The 12,289-nt window shown below is 35.4% G+C and overlaps 1 protein-coding gene across 1 annotated transcript in view; it reads right to left on the bottom strand.

The window, feature by feature from the left end:
* The window catches only part of COL24A1 (collagen type XXIV alpha 1 chain), a gene marked incomplete at both ends in the record, with an annotated part of 264,900 nt that overhangs the window by 31,725 nt on the left and 220,886 nt on the right, over positions 1–12,289 (bottom strand). Inside the window, 2 exons of the mRNA XM_084243185.1 lie at positions 88–195; positions 1,745–1,852. Coding sequence (XP_084099311.1) covers positions 88–195; positions 1,745–1,852 — 216 coding nt within the window. The remainder of the gene's footprint in view (positions 1–87; positions 196–1,744; positions 1,853–12,289) is intronic.

Raw genomic sequence — 12,289 nt, 5'->3', positions numbered from 1 at the left:
AACATGAATAGATACAATTATCATTACTGTGCCATGGTGGGCTGGTCCTGGAATAAGTGTTTAGTGGATTTCTGTGTTGGCACATACAGGCTGTCCTTTCAGGCCAGGCTCTCCACATGGTCCTTGATCTCCTTGTGCTCCTCTGTGACCTCTTTTTCCTTGAATTCCAGGTTGACCAGGTAACCCTTGTTCACCCTATGGACAAAAAAAGAAAGGTGATGTTAACTTCAGGATCTCCAGATATGTTGGCTTTTAAGTTAAACCCAAATACAACTCCATCTTTAGGGAGAGTACAGGTACTATGAAATTCTCCATGCTCATTCTCTCCAATACTATTTGCCACTTAAGTAATATTTGATTATATTGAACAAGAATAGAGAATTAGGGAAAAGAAATTCAGAGATTGTGTCTGTAAATGTGGAAAGAGGAGATTAATGGGCTATACAGAGAATAGTGATGGGGGGTGGGGTGGGGTGGGGTGGGGTGGGGGGTGTGTGTGTGTGTAACTGGCATTTTGGTTGACTTGTTATTATTCTGTGTTTTCCATATCATAGAGAGAAGTTTCAGCCACCTGGTTCCGGAAAGAGAGAAGTTTTCTGATGTGTGAACCCTTGCTTTTGTCATGCTTATCTTTTAATTTCTCTCATTCAAAAATTCCTATCACTAGTATCCCACGACTCCTTTGATATAAACTCCCTTTATCTCCTAAAAGTTCACTTTATAGATATACTTAATCACCATTATTTTTAAATATTAAGTCTTGTTTTTTAAATTAAATTTATTTTGTGTCTGAAATGAGAATTGCAACATTGTTCACATTACTTCTTAAACTTGGGAATTACATGGAGCTTAGAGATGTGTTAAAGAAAAATTATTTTAGGTAGACTTTGACCAAAGATTCTTTAAGATTATCAAATTATCTTTCAGTATATTAGACAAAGATATAGCTTTCACATTTGACAAATAAGGATTATTTCACTACAGATTCAGATGAAAATGGCAGGGATCTTTTTGTTTCTTTAGTTTTAGCATTTACTCAGCTACCCTGAGTTTTAGTGGAAAGGGATATTGATGGTATAAACATTAACAGAAGGCTCAAATTGTAAACAATTTGGGTCAGAAAACTTGAACATTCTTTAGAAGTGAAACTATGCAAATTGATTAAGAGGTAATATAGATAAGGGTGCCATATCTTCATGCTAGGTTTTTATGAAATAACTTTAAATGTTTTACCAATCTCTAGATTGTCTCTAGTCAATGCTACAGAGAGAAATTTATAACAGTTTTGTTTGGAAAGTCCATTGACATGCAGAAACACTGCATGTAATGAATGTTAATACAAAACTTAATTACTGTCATTTTGATTCTAAGAAATAATCTCCTCTTTGAAGATTAATTGGTTATTTAGAGTTAGAGGAATAGGAAGTGTGTCTGAGAAAGTATATATTTAGAACAAATAAAATTTCTCTGTTTTGGAGAAGATGATGCCAGAGAGGGAAGCAGAACCAAAATGAATCAAAGAACCTTTTTTAAAACATCATTCCTGGAGGTGATGCTTTATATGGCTGGCTGCGGGTCTGGAGCTAGCTGCATCAGGCCACATACTTTTCTTTTTTCCCCTTGTCTTTTCACAATTGAAATCTTATTAACAGCTATTAATCTTACCAACCTGTGATTGAGCCAAAGAACTTAGGGGCAGTAAGGATCATCACTTCTGCTCATCCATGACAAAACATTCAAGTACCTTTGGGCCTAGAGCTCCTGGGCTTCCCTGCAGGCCTGATGAACCTTTTGCTCCGCGAGGGCCTGGGGACCCATCCGGTCCTGTTCTTCCTGGGTTGCCTCTGATGCCCTAAGTAACACACATACGAAATAAAAACTGAGACAGTTCTTACGAAGTCCATCCAGAGGCTCAAATTTAGGAGGGGTCAGATTTTTGAAAGGCTGTTGTTGACACCTTACACAGATTTGAGAATGATCATGGGTTTCTTTCTCTAATAAGTAAAATGTTTAAATAATGTTTTAGCTGACCCAAATTCTTTAATTATAGTTAATGTATTAATCTTGGGTATTTTAAGTAGAAATACTGAGACAATACCAAACCCATCATTACTCTCTGACTCACTCAGCCTAGGTGTGAAGTGTTTTGTTTTTTTTTAAATGTTTGTATTGTATTTTGGTGTACAATACAACTTTAATAGATGATTAGTGCCTCCTTAAGAAGAATAATCTGATGGGTGTTAACAAGACTTATTTGTGGTAATCATTACTCAATACAGGGAATAAAGTTATATGTCTGAAACTATTGTTATACACCAATAAGATATACATGACAGAATACTAGTCAGCTGTTAAAAAAAAGATGAAATCTTACCATTTATGACAACATGGATGGAACTAAAGATTATATTGTGAAATAACTCAGAAGGGTAAAAGACCAATAACAGATGATTGCACTAAAATGTGGAATACAAAAAACAAAACCAAGGAGCACACACAAAAACAAAACAAACCCTGGAAACCTGACTGCAGAACTGAGGCCACCAGAAGGGGAGGGAGGAAGAATAAGGGAGAGGGGTCTATAGCGGAGAATTGTTGGGGCTTTGGTGGTGGGTGTGGTGTGATAACATACATTTATAGAGGTGTGGATGATACTTATAAATCATATACAGAGTTGTAAATCAACATTAAGCAAAAAATAAAAACAAGGCAAATGTTTTTGAGTGGTTTTCCTTTTCTCTGATGAGACAATAGATATTAGCAGTGAGTTAGTTACTCAATTGCTCCTCCGAGGAATCAATCAGACTTTGTAGTAACTGAGGAATTTACTGGAATGAAGTTTGTGGAGTGACTTCAGGTTAGAACATATTCAATGAAACTAAGATGCTGTATCAGTGCAACCTGAAGTGGAATCTGATGCAATGTGATACAAATGGATATGATAGCAATGGATCAGAAAATGTCGTACTTAAGTCTAATTTACAAAACTTGTGAAAATATAAGGAGTTCATGGCTAAGTGTTCATTCACCTTCAGGTACTCTGAGGAGAAAGTTTCACTCGTCTCTTTTTTTGAACCAGTAGAGCCAACATCATCAGTTCTGTGATTTTTTTTTTTTTTTTTTTTTTTTTTTGGTGAAAATAGAAACAGAATGACATTCTATATACACAACCAAACTTTGATAGCTTAGTTGGCATACGTTTTATGGAAGTTTTTTTTATGCTTAGACTGAAATTTTTTTTTTCATGAAAGGGAGAGCCCTTCCACTCTATTATATTTGATGAGCGACTTTAGAAATTAGATCTTTCTGTGACTCGATGTTAATAAATTCATCCTAAAATTACAGAGAAAAACAATGCTTATTGTGAAACATCAAATATGGTGATGTTGTTTTGATGAAAACTAATGTTTGGATCACAAATCAAGTAACATTGTATACTTCCAGTGCTGTCAAAAATTAAAAAGAGTACATTTCCAGACAAATTTGCAGGGTAGATTTTATAAGCTCAGTTCCAGCAGCATTTTTAAAATTTAAGTGCAAGACATGTTCATATTTCAAAATCCATTTAACTGTGCAGTCAAGGAGTTTCCACTTAACTTTCAGTTGGAAATGACTACTCCATAATGACATTCTAAAAGGCAAATATCAAGAGAAGAATCTAAGAAAATTTTATAAGTTCCTTTCAAGCAATTACTATGCTTAATTAAAATCATATGCTCATGAGTTGTAGCATTTGGCAGCACTATTTTGTGAAAAGAATCTTCAAGGATGAAATATGTAAAATATGCAAAAATCTCATAATTGGTCAGTAATAAAAGGTGAAAAGAAAAATTTCATGATAGAAACTGTAATAAGTTAAACGCTATCCCCTCAAAAAAGATTTTATAATTAATAGACTTGTATTAAAATTTTACTGAATTACATTTTGAATTTTATAAATAAAATTCTTATGAAAATGTATTTTCTCCTTTGTTATACAAGTTCTTGAGTAATACCCTTGCTTTTGCCTCTTGTCTTGCAATGTCTAAAACAGTTACTAATATTTACAAAATTTTTTTGCCAATTCCTGTTCTGGGAGGCAATTGCTACTGTCTAAGTTGATTCCCGGGATACCGAATTGGGTTGAGAAATACTTCTCACATGCAGTCAACAAATATTTGTTGTATAAGTATTGATGTATAAAGAAAGTGACATGGGCAGTCCTGTAGGAAATACAACTATAAATGAGATGGTTTTGTCTTCAAGAAGCTTAATATTAAGTGGTAGAGACTGTAATACATATATTAAAGGTACAAATGTAAAAAAAAATTTGCCAAGTGAGTAGAGAGATATACTAAAGAAGTTTTGAAAAGGGATGTCACCTTTGATGCTAATCAGAAAAGGAATTTCTGAGAACGTAGGATGAAGCTGGATCATAAGATAAATATATTTCCCTTAAGATTATAAATGTGATCGCAGAGAAGATTCAGCTCACAAGAGGCTAGATTCATTTCTGTGGAAGAGCTGGTAGGGAGAACAGAATTAAAAGGTATGGCCAATTTTGAATTTAATACTAAAGCATCTTTTCTCATTTTTTAAATCCTAGTTCATCTAAAATATATCATCACATGGGCCTCCCAGGTGGCGCAGCGGTTGAGCGCTGGGTTGCGAAGCTGCCCGCGGCCTCTGCGGCGCCGGTTCGATCCCCGGCTGCTCCCCGGCCACCGGAGGAGGGTCCCACATGGCGTGCAGACCTCTCCTGCCGCCCGCTGCTCCCCTCAGCAGTGTACTTCGGTCCTTCTGCCTGCTCTGCTCCCCGCTCTGGCTCTGGTGAATTCTCTCACCCTCCCGGCTTCTGACTGTACCCAGTGCATGTATAAACCAAACAAACAAACAAACAAATAGATAAAAAATAAAATAAGACATGCCTCTAGAAAATTAAAAAAAAAAAAATAAAATATATCATCACATAATATTTTCTTCTCTTATGGTAAAAATAACTCAATATAGTGTGAGGTAGTAGTCAAGCTTCATTCTTTTGCATGTAGCGACCCAGTTTCCCCAGCACCATTTATTGAACAAACTTTCTTTGCTCCATTGCATATTCTTTGCTCCTTTGTCAAAGATTAGTTGACTGTAAATCTGTGGGTTTATTTCTGGATTTTCTATTTGGTTCCATTGGTCCATGTGTCTGTTATTTACACAAAGGACACAGAAACATTAATTCAAAAGGGCACCTGCACCCCTGTGTTTATAGCTGCACTATTTACAATAGCTAAGCTATGGAAACAATCTAGATGCCCAAAAATAGATGACTGGATCAAGAAGATGTGGTGCATATACACAATGGAATATTACTCAGCAATCAAAAAAGATAAACTCATGCCATTTGTAGCAAGATGGATGGAGCTGAAAGGGATCATGCTCAGCAAAATAAGCCAGAAAGAAAAAGAAAAATACTGGATGGTCTCACTCATAGCAGGAATTTAGAAAACCTAAATAAGGGACCAGGAAAAAGCCAAAGACAAATTATAATAAAGTAAAAATCAAAATCAACAAGCAACTGTAAATCAGAGACACGTTAGAGGAGGGAGGGAAGGAGGAAGTAGGGTCAAAATAAGGGGGGGTGGGAATTGTATGGGGACTATAACCAAGATGAAAATGTATACATTGTGCAAAAATGAAGAATTATGTAAAAATACATAAAATAAACTCAATATATCTTAAAATTATATTTTAAATATATATTTTCTTCTTATGAAACTTAATGACTAAAATATTTGCTGTATCACTAAGTGCAATGCATTATATCAGGTGTTCATAGGGAGATGCCTAAAGAATATACACGTTCCTTAGTTTGATCCTTAAACCTTATTTTGTCCCAATTTATATCAGCCATCTTATCTCTCATCATTCCTCCATATTAGTGGTTCTTAATATATGTAAGGAACCACCGTGAAGGCAAATTCTTATAGAGGGAGGGAAGGCAGGAGAGGAAGGAGAAGGGACGGAAAGGGAGAGACTGATGCATGAAAAGAGGGAGGAAGGATGGGAAAGAGAGAAATATAACAAGAGACAGACCAACAAAATAGCTCCAGAGTTAAACTAGGTGACAAATTAAGTTACAGAATGTAGATCAATATGAGAATATATGCAATCTATATATAGAGAGACAGAGATACAGATAGGTAAATACAGCTATTTACCTGCAAGGCCCATAGTATCCTGTCTCTGGATGTATTATAGAGATAATAAATACCATAGGGAGCAGATATAACTCACATGACAAATGGCCTTCTATAATTTTAGGATACCTTAACATCCCACAATTCTAAAATAATATGGCTTCACCCCACTTTTAACTTTAGATAGTTTTTTTTTAAAATAAATTTTCTTTTTTGTGAATGGTAATACCATTTATTATTTTTTTATTTTATATATTTTTTACATAATTTTTCTTTTTTGCACAATGTATGCATTTTCACCTTGGTAATAGTTCCCATACAATTCCCACCCCCCTTATTTTGACCCTAATCCCTCCTCCACTCCCCCCTCTAGAGTGTCTCTGGTTTATAGTTGCTTGTTGATTTTGATTTTTACTTTATTATAATTTGTCTTTCTTTTTCCTGGTCCCTTATTTAGGTTTTCTAAATTCCTGCTATGAGTGAGACCATCCAGTAGTTTTCTTTTTCTTTCTGGCTTATTTTGCTGAGCATGATCCCTTTCAGCTCCATCCATCTTGCTACAAATGGCATGAGTTTATCTTTTTTGATTGCTGAGTAATATTCCATTGTGTATATGCACCACATCTTCTTGATCCAGTTATCTATTAGTTATCTATTTTTGGGCACCTAGATTGTTGCCATAGCTTAGCTATTGTAAATAGTGCGGCTATAAACATAGGGGTGCAGGTGCCCTTTTGAATTAATGATTCTGTGTCCTTTGGGTAAATACCTAGGAGTGGAATTGCTGGATCATATGGAAGCTCTATCTTTAGCAGGTTGAGGAATTTCCACACAGCTTTCCATAGTGGTTGGACCAGTTTGCACTCCCATCAGCAGTGCAGGGAAGTTCCTTTTTCTCTACAGCCTCACCAATATTTGTTGTTGCTCATTTTTTTAATATGTGCCATCCTCACTATTTTTATACAAGAACTGTGGTACATGCCAGAGGTAAGGGGGGTGGGGTGAGAGGATCCACCAGAGACAGAATGGAGAACAGAACAGGCAGATTGACTGAAATACACTGCTGAGGGGTGCAGCAGGTGAGACAGGGGAGGTCTGCCTTGCCATGTGGGATTCTCCCTGGCGGGCTGGGAATCGAACTGGTGCTTCAGAGGCTGCAGACAGCTTCATAGCACTGCACTCAACCCTCTGCACCACCAGGGAGGCCCAACTTTAGGTAGTTTTAAAGACCGTTATTTTCCGTCAGGAAAAAAAATGTATATTTGGGTAATAATGGATGGAAATCACATATTGCTGAATACTCTTTAAGTCGATAGCATTTTCAATTGTGAATAATATGGAAGGCACTGGGCAAGTACTAGGATGAAGTGCATACACTTCATTTTGCTTGCAGTTGCTGTCAAACACTAACATAGTACAACCAATATGTTTCAAGTCATTTACTGCTAATGTTGGTTTCTTAGAGAGAAACTTGAGGATAGTAGCAGAGTGTTCTGTACAAAATTCCAAACGATGTTTCCTACAAGTAGAGAACAAACATTTCTTATTATGAATACACAGACAGATGAGTAATTCTGCTTTCAAGAGAAACAGATGCTAATCCCTTAGCATTCTTTCCAGTGTCTTCTAAAGGATTTGTCTAAAACCAATCAGCAAAGAATAAGTCATTCCCAGAAAATAATTAAAAGTAAATAAAATCACAATTAACATTAATTTTTAAAGAGATGCTGAAACCAAGGAACGGTTTATCTAAGTCTTTAAGAAATTGAGTACATGATGTCTCACAGCCAGAGACTTCCATTAGCCTCACATAGGAGCCAGCTTCCCTGCTGGAATTGGTTTTGAACTCTGCAGGGAAAGTGTCAAATTTTGACACAACTGAAACTGATGGCTGCCTAAACTTTGGAATTGTGAGGAAACGAGTGCTTTGATCAGTAAGGGCAACTATAACCACAAGAGTTACTTTTTTTACTGAGTTTCTTCTATGTATCAGAAACTGTGATGGTAATATGAATGTATCATTTTCTTTAATCTGATATCAGTTCAGGAAATTTTGATTTCCCTGTGAGGAAAGGAAGGAGCAGTTTAAGTATACATCTCACTTCATCTGGAAAATGAGTGGGAAGTTTCGACAAGGAAAATGTGGCTATCTGCTTATATTCAGAGGACAGACACTAACAAATTTTGGAACAATAATGACTGGTTTGTATATAATAGTGAAACAGCAAAGAGGGTGCTACTCTCTATATTCACCAGGGCCCTTTGTTTAACTGTTTTAGTCTCATTAGGATTGAAACAAAATATAAGTAACAGTAGAAACTCACATTTTAAAAAGAGGCTTACCTTTAAAATTATGTTGAAATTATATTTTTACTTCTTAATAGAATAATAAATTTTAACAGTGAACTTCAAATTAATTGACATTTTTCTTTAAAGCAGTACCTTAAAAATTACTAGGAAAAGTCATTTTTCCACTGCCAAACTCATTCTGTGCTCATAGTATTATGTTTATATATTTTCTGAGTGAGGAAAAAATAATTAAAATTAATTTACTTTCTAGAGAAAGAAAGTATGATGCTCTAATTTTTTTTCTTGGTGTTATTAGGCAACATAAGGACTGTATTTTTTGGTAAGCCAGCTAACCAATGAGTTATAAAAATAATACTTTGCTTCCTTTACTCCAAGCAACTAAAAGTACTCCCTTTAAGTAGGCATTTCTCATTTTATTTGGCTTACTAAATATATCCCTCTCAGGAAAGAATTGGCTGTTTAAAAATATGTGGGATCATAATTATTAGGTGATTATATGCAAGGCTATGTTATACATAAATAATGTAGCATTCATAACTTTTTCCTACAGTGCCAGTCACAAATAATGTGGCCAAGTGCTAGAAATAAAATTTATGAATGAGCTGTACACTAAAGTTAGATGGGAACTTTAGTTTTGAATTTCTGAACATATTAAAGCTCATGAAACTCACAGCAAGGTTAAGACAAGTCTTAAGGTAGTGAAGACATGTTTATAGGATTTACATCTGTTCCCATGAACCTACAAAACCAACTTTTATTCCACCTTAAAGAAACAGGCATTTTGACACTGAATTACCTTACAGAAATTATTTACATATTTCTATTAGAACAAATGGTAGTTCATCACCCTGCAAAATGGAGAGCACATATATCACTACAATATTGTATGAAAATCAGATCCTATGAAATCTCCTTGACCCATGTCTCAACCCCTACTTGCAGGACTGACATGGACTGGAAGAGGATATTTCATCTTTACCTTATATTTCAGACATGTCTAGGCTCATACCACTATTTCAAAACTAACAAATCTGTACCCACACTATCTTACTTGATTCCCCAATAATCCTGTGAATTTGCCAAATTCTTTCCTGACTTCAGGATTTTTCATTTTGAGTTTGTCATGTGACATGTTCTTTGTTCAATTTTTCTATACCTGGTTCAGTCTTACTTTCAATCCTCAGCTCAAGTATAACCTTCTCTATGACGCCTACATAGTCTGCTCCATCTACAATCTATTCCCCATATGAGGTATCACAAAACTATATAAAATGTTATGAATGCTACATTATTTATGTAAAACATAGATAGCACATAGTATACTTTGGAATTACCTGATTTGTTTGCTTATAGACAATTACCCAATTACTAGGTTGATCCATATTAAATTGTGATTTTTCTAGATCCTAAATGGTGAAATGTTAGCAATTTCTTGCCTTTCCATATATGTTCCCTAAGGGCAGTTCTTCACCAAACTTATTCATTTCTATGTTCCCTAACTTCTGGCTCATATTAAGTACTCAACAAACATTTACTGAATGAATGTTAGCTTAACGATGAATATTTATTATTATGGAAAGATGATAACAACTCAATAAGTTCATGCAGTGTATTAAGTATTTCACATATTTCATTTGAGTCTGGTAAAAATCACCTGAATTAGGTAATATATTCCTTTTAGAGATGATGCTTCAAACATTAAGTAGCTAACACACTTTCATTTTAGGTCTGCAAAATCATAGTAATTATGCAAAGAACATTCATTCATCAAGTATTTACTGAGCTTCTTACACTGTACTGGGTACTAGGGATGCAAAGATAAATAACTCTGATTAAAATACAATTCCAATTCTACAGGAATTTACCATTTCTTGAGGGAGAAAGGCATGAAGGTAAGTAATTAGCAACCATCAGATTACTATGCTCTATGGGAACTATGTACAGTGCACACAAGTTGAGAGCAGGCATGTTGAACACTGAATGGAGAGTCCAGGAAAGAGTACCCAAAGGCACTAACTGTTCAAGTAAGTCCTGAGAGATTGAGAAGCTGTCTATCCTAAAGCTCGAGGAAAAGACAGAAGAGATTTCCAAGCATAGGAAATAAATTACATGTTCCAAAGCATGAGGTTGAAGGAAACAGAAAGTTTGAGGGGTACCTAATGAAGCATTCTAAAAGGAGTGTAGCCTAGCTGTTAGGAACATATGCTCTGAATCTAGATTGCCTTGATTTTGAATTCTGGCTCTATTATTTGTTATGTGACTACAGGCAAGTTACTTAGTCTGAGTTTTGGCTTCCTTTTTCAAAAAAAAAAAAAAAGAGGTAATAGCTATACCTACTTCATAGGGTTTTGTGAAAATCAAATAACTTCATATATATTCAGCACCTTAAACAGTGCCTTGCATATAGTAAGCATTTAATAATTGCTAGCTCTTATTATGATTGAGATGAACATTACATGGGAAAAGAAAGGTGGGTTTTTAAGATTGGAAACGTAAACAGAAGTCAGATCATGAAAGAACAACATTCCACAAACAGTATGTACTTTATTGGATCTAGAGTCATTGAAGATTCAAGTAGGAAAGTTACATCCTCTAGCAAATCTTTCATTTTGTTGCTAATAAGCAGTCAAATAGACTGAGTTTTGTCTGCTCTGGAAGAGTTCCTAATGAGCATAATATGGGCCAAAAAAAGCAGCAAGAGTGAGAAAGCAATCAGGATAAGTCACAACTGGATAATCATCCACTTAATAATCAAGAGTTGACATGATTTGCTGAATGTATATCTGGACAATGCAGGTATTATTTTTTTTCTCTGAAATACTATGAAGAAAGAAATGTATCTTCTTAGAAACAGAGGTTTCTTAAATGTGACTAGCTTATAGACTAGAGAACAGACAGGGTGGCAGGGCTGCTGCTGATCCTAACAGAGACTTCCATGGTGGTCCTGCTACTCTATGCTTGTACAATATTACGAGTCGGCTGATGGAGTGTGTTTTTCCTTCTTAGGCTGGACACAATCCATACATGGAAAACTTAAGACTTTCAATGTTCCTTTAGGACAAGCATTTCATTTTAGACAATACTCCAGTCTATGTGCATCTGATAAACGGCAAAGCCAAGACTGATTTGTTCTAAGTCAGGTTGTTAGTTTTGTTTCTTTCCCTCCTTTCCAACAATCAATTTTGTTAGCTGCAGAAGTAAAAATAAAAAGACTGGTAAGTCTTCATTTTAATGACAAATGGATTTATGATCTTTGCAGGGAAAAGTTATTTTCCTTTTTCACAAATGATGGAGGTACTATGCTTGTACAGAAGTCCAACTCAATGAAAACAGCATGGTTTGTACAGAAGTCCAACTCAATGAAAACAGCATGGTAGACTCATTTACTACAGATGTGCTAAGTTGACTAGTTTCAAAACACTCATTTGTACAGAGGGAAATTCACAAAGGCAACTATGAGCCTCTCCAATACTTCAATTGTAGTCACATGACCTTGAAAAAACATCGAAACTGCAGAGTGAGTATGCCAGAAATTCTTTAATTCCTTGGCCACATTAAAAAAAAAAAAAGGAGAAGAAGAAGAAGAAAAAGAAGAAGAAAGAACGAACAAACGAACAAACATTGTTTAGGAAAATCAGGCAGTTGCATAATGCTACAAATCCCAGAATAAATATTTTTCTCGGTGGAAAAATCCAGCAGTCTTTAAAGGTAAGCCAAGAAACACCATGGTGCCATGATTTAAAAAAATCAGGAAAAAAGACCAACGGAAAGATGTCCTTCTCCTTTGCTGAAAATATTCCAGGGAATGTGCTAGT

This window comes from Talpa europaea (genome assembly GCF_964194135.1).
Source record: "Talpa europaea genome assembly, chromosome: 9".
Classification (NCBI taxonomy): domain Eukaryota; kingdom Metazoa; phylum Chordata; class Mammalia; order Eulipotyphla; family Talpidae; genus Talpa; species Talpa europaea.
This window is presented reverse-complemented; position numbering and strand designations above follow the sequence as displayed.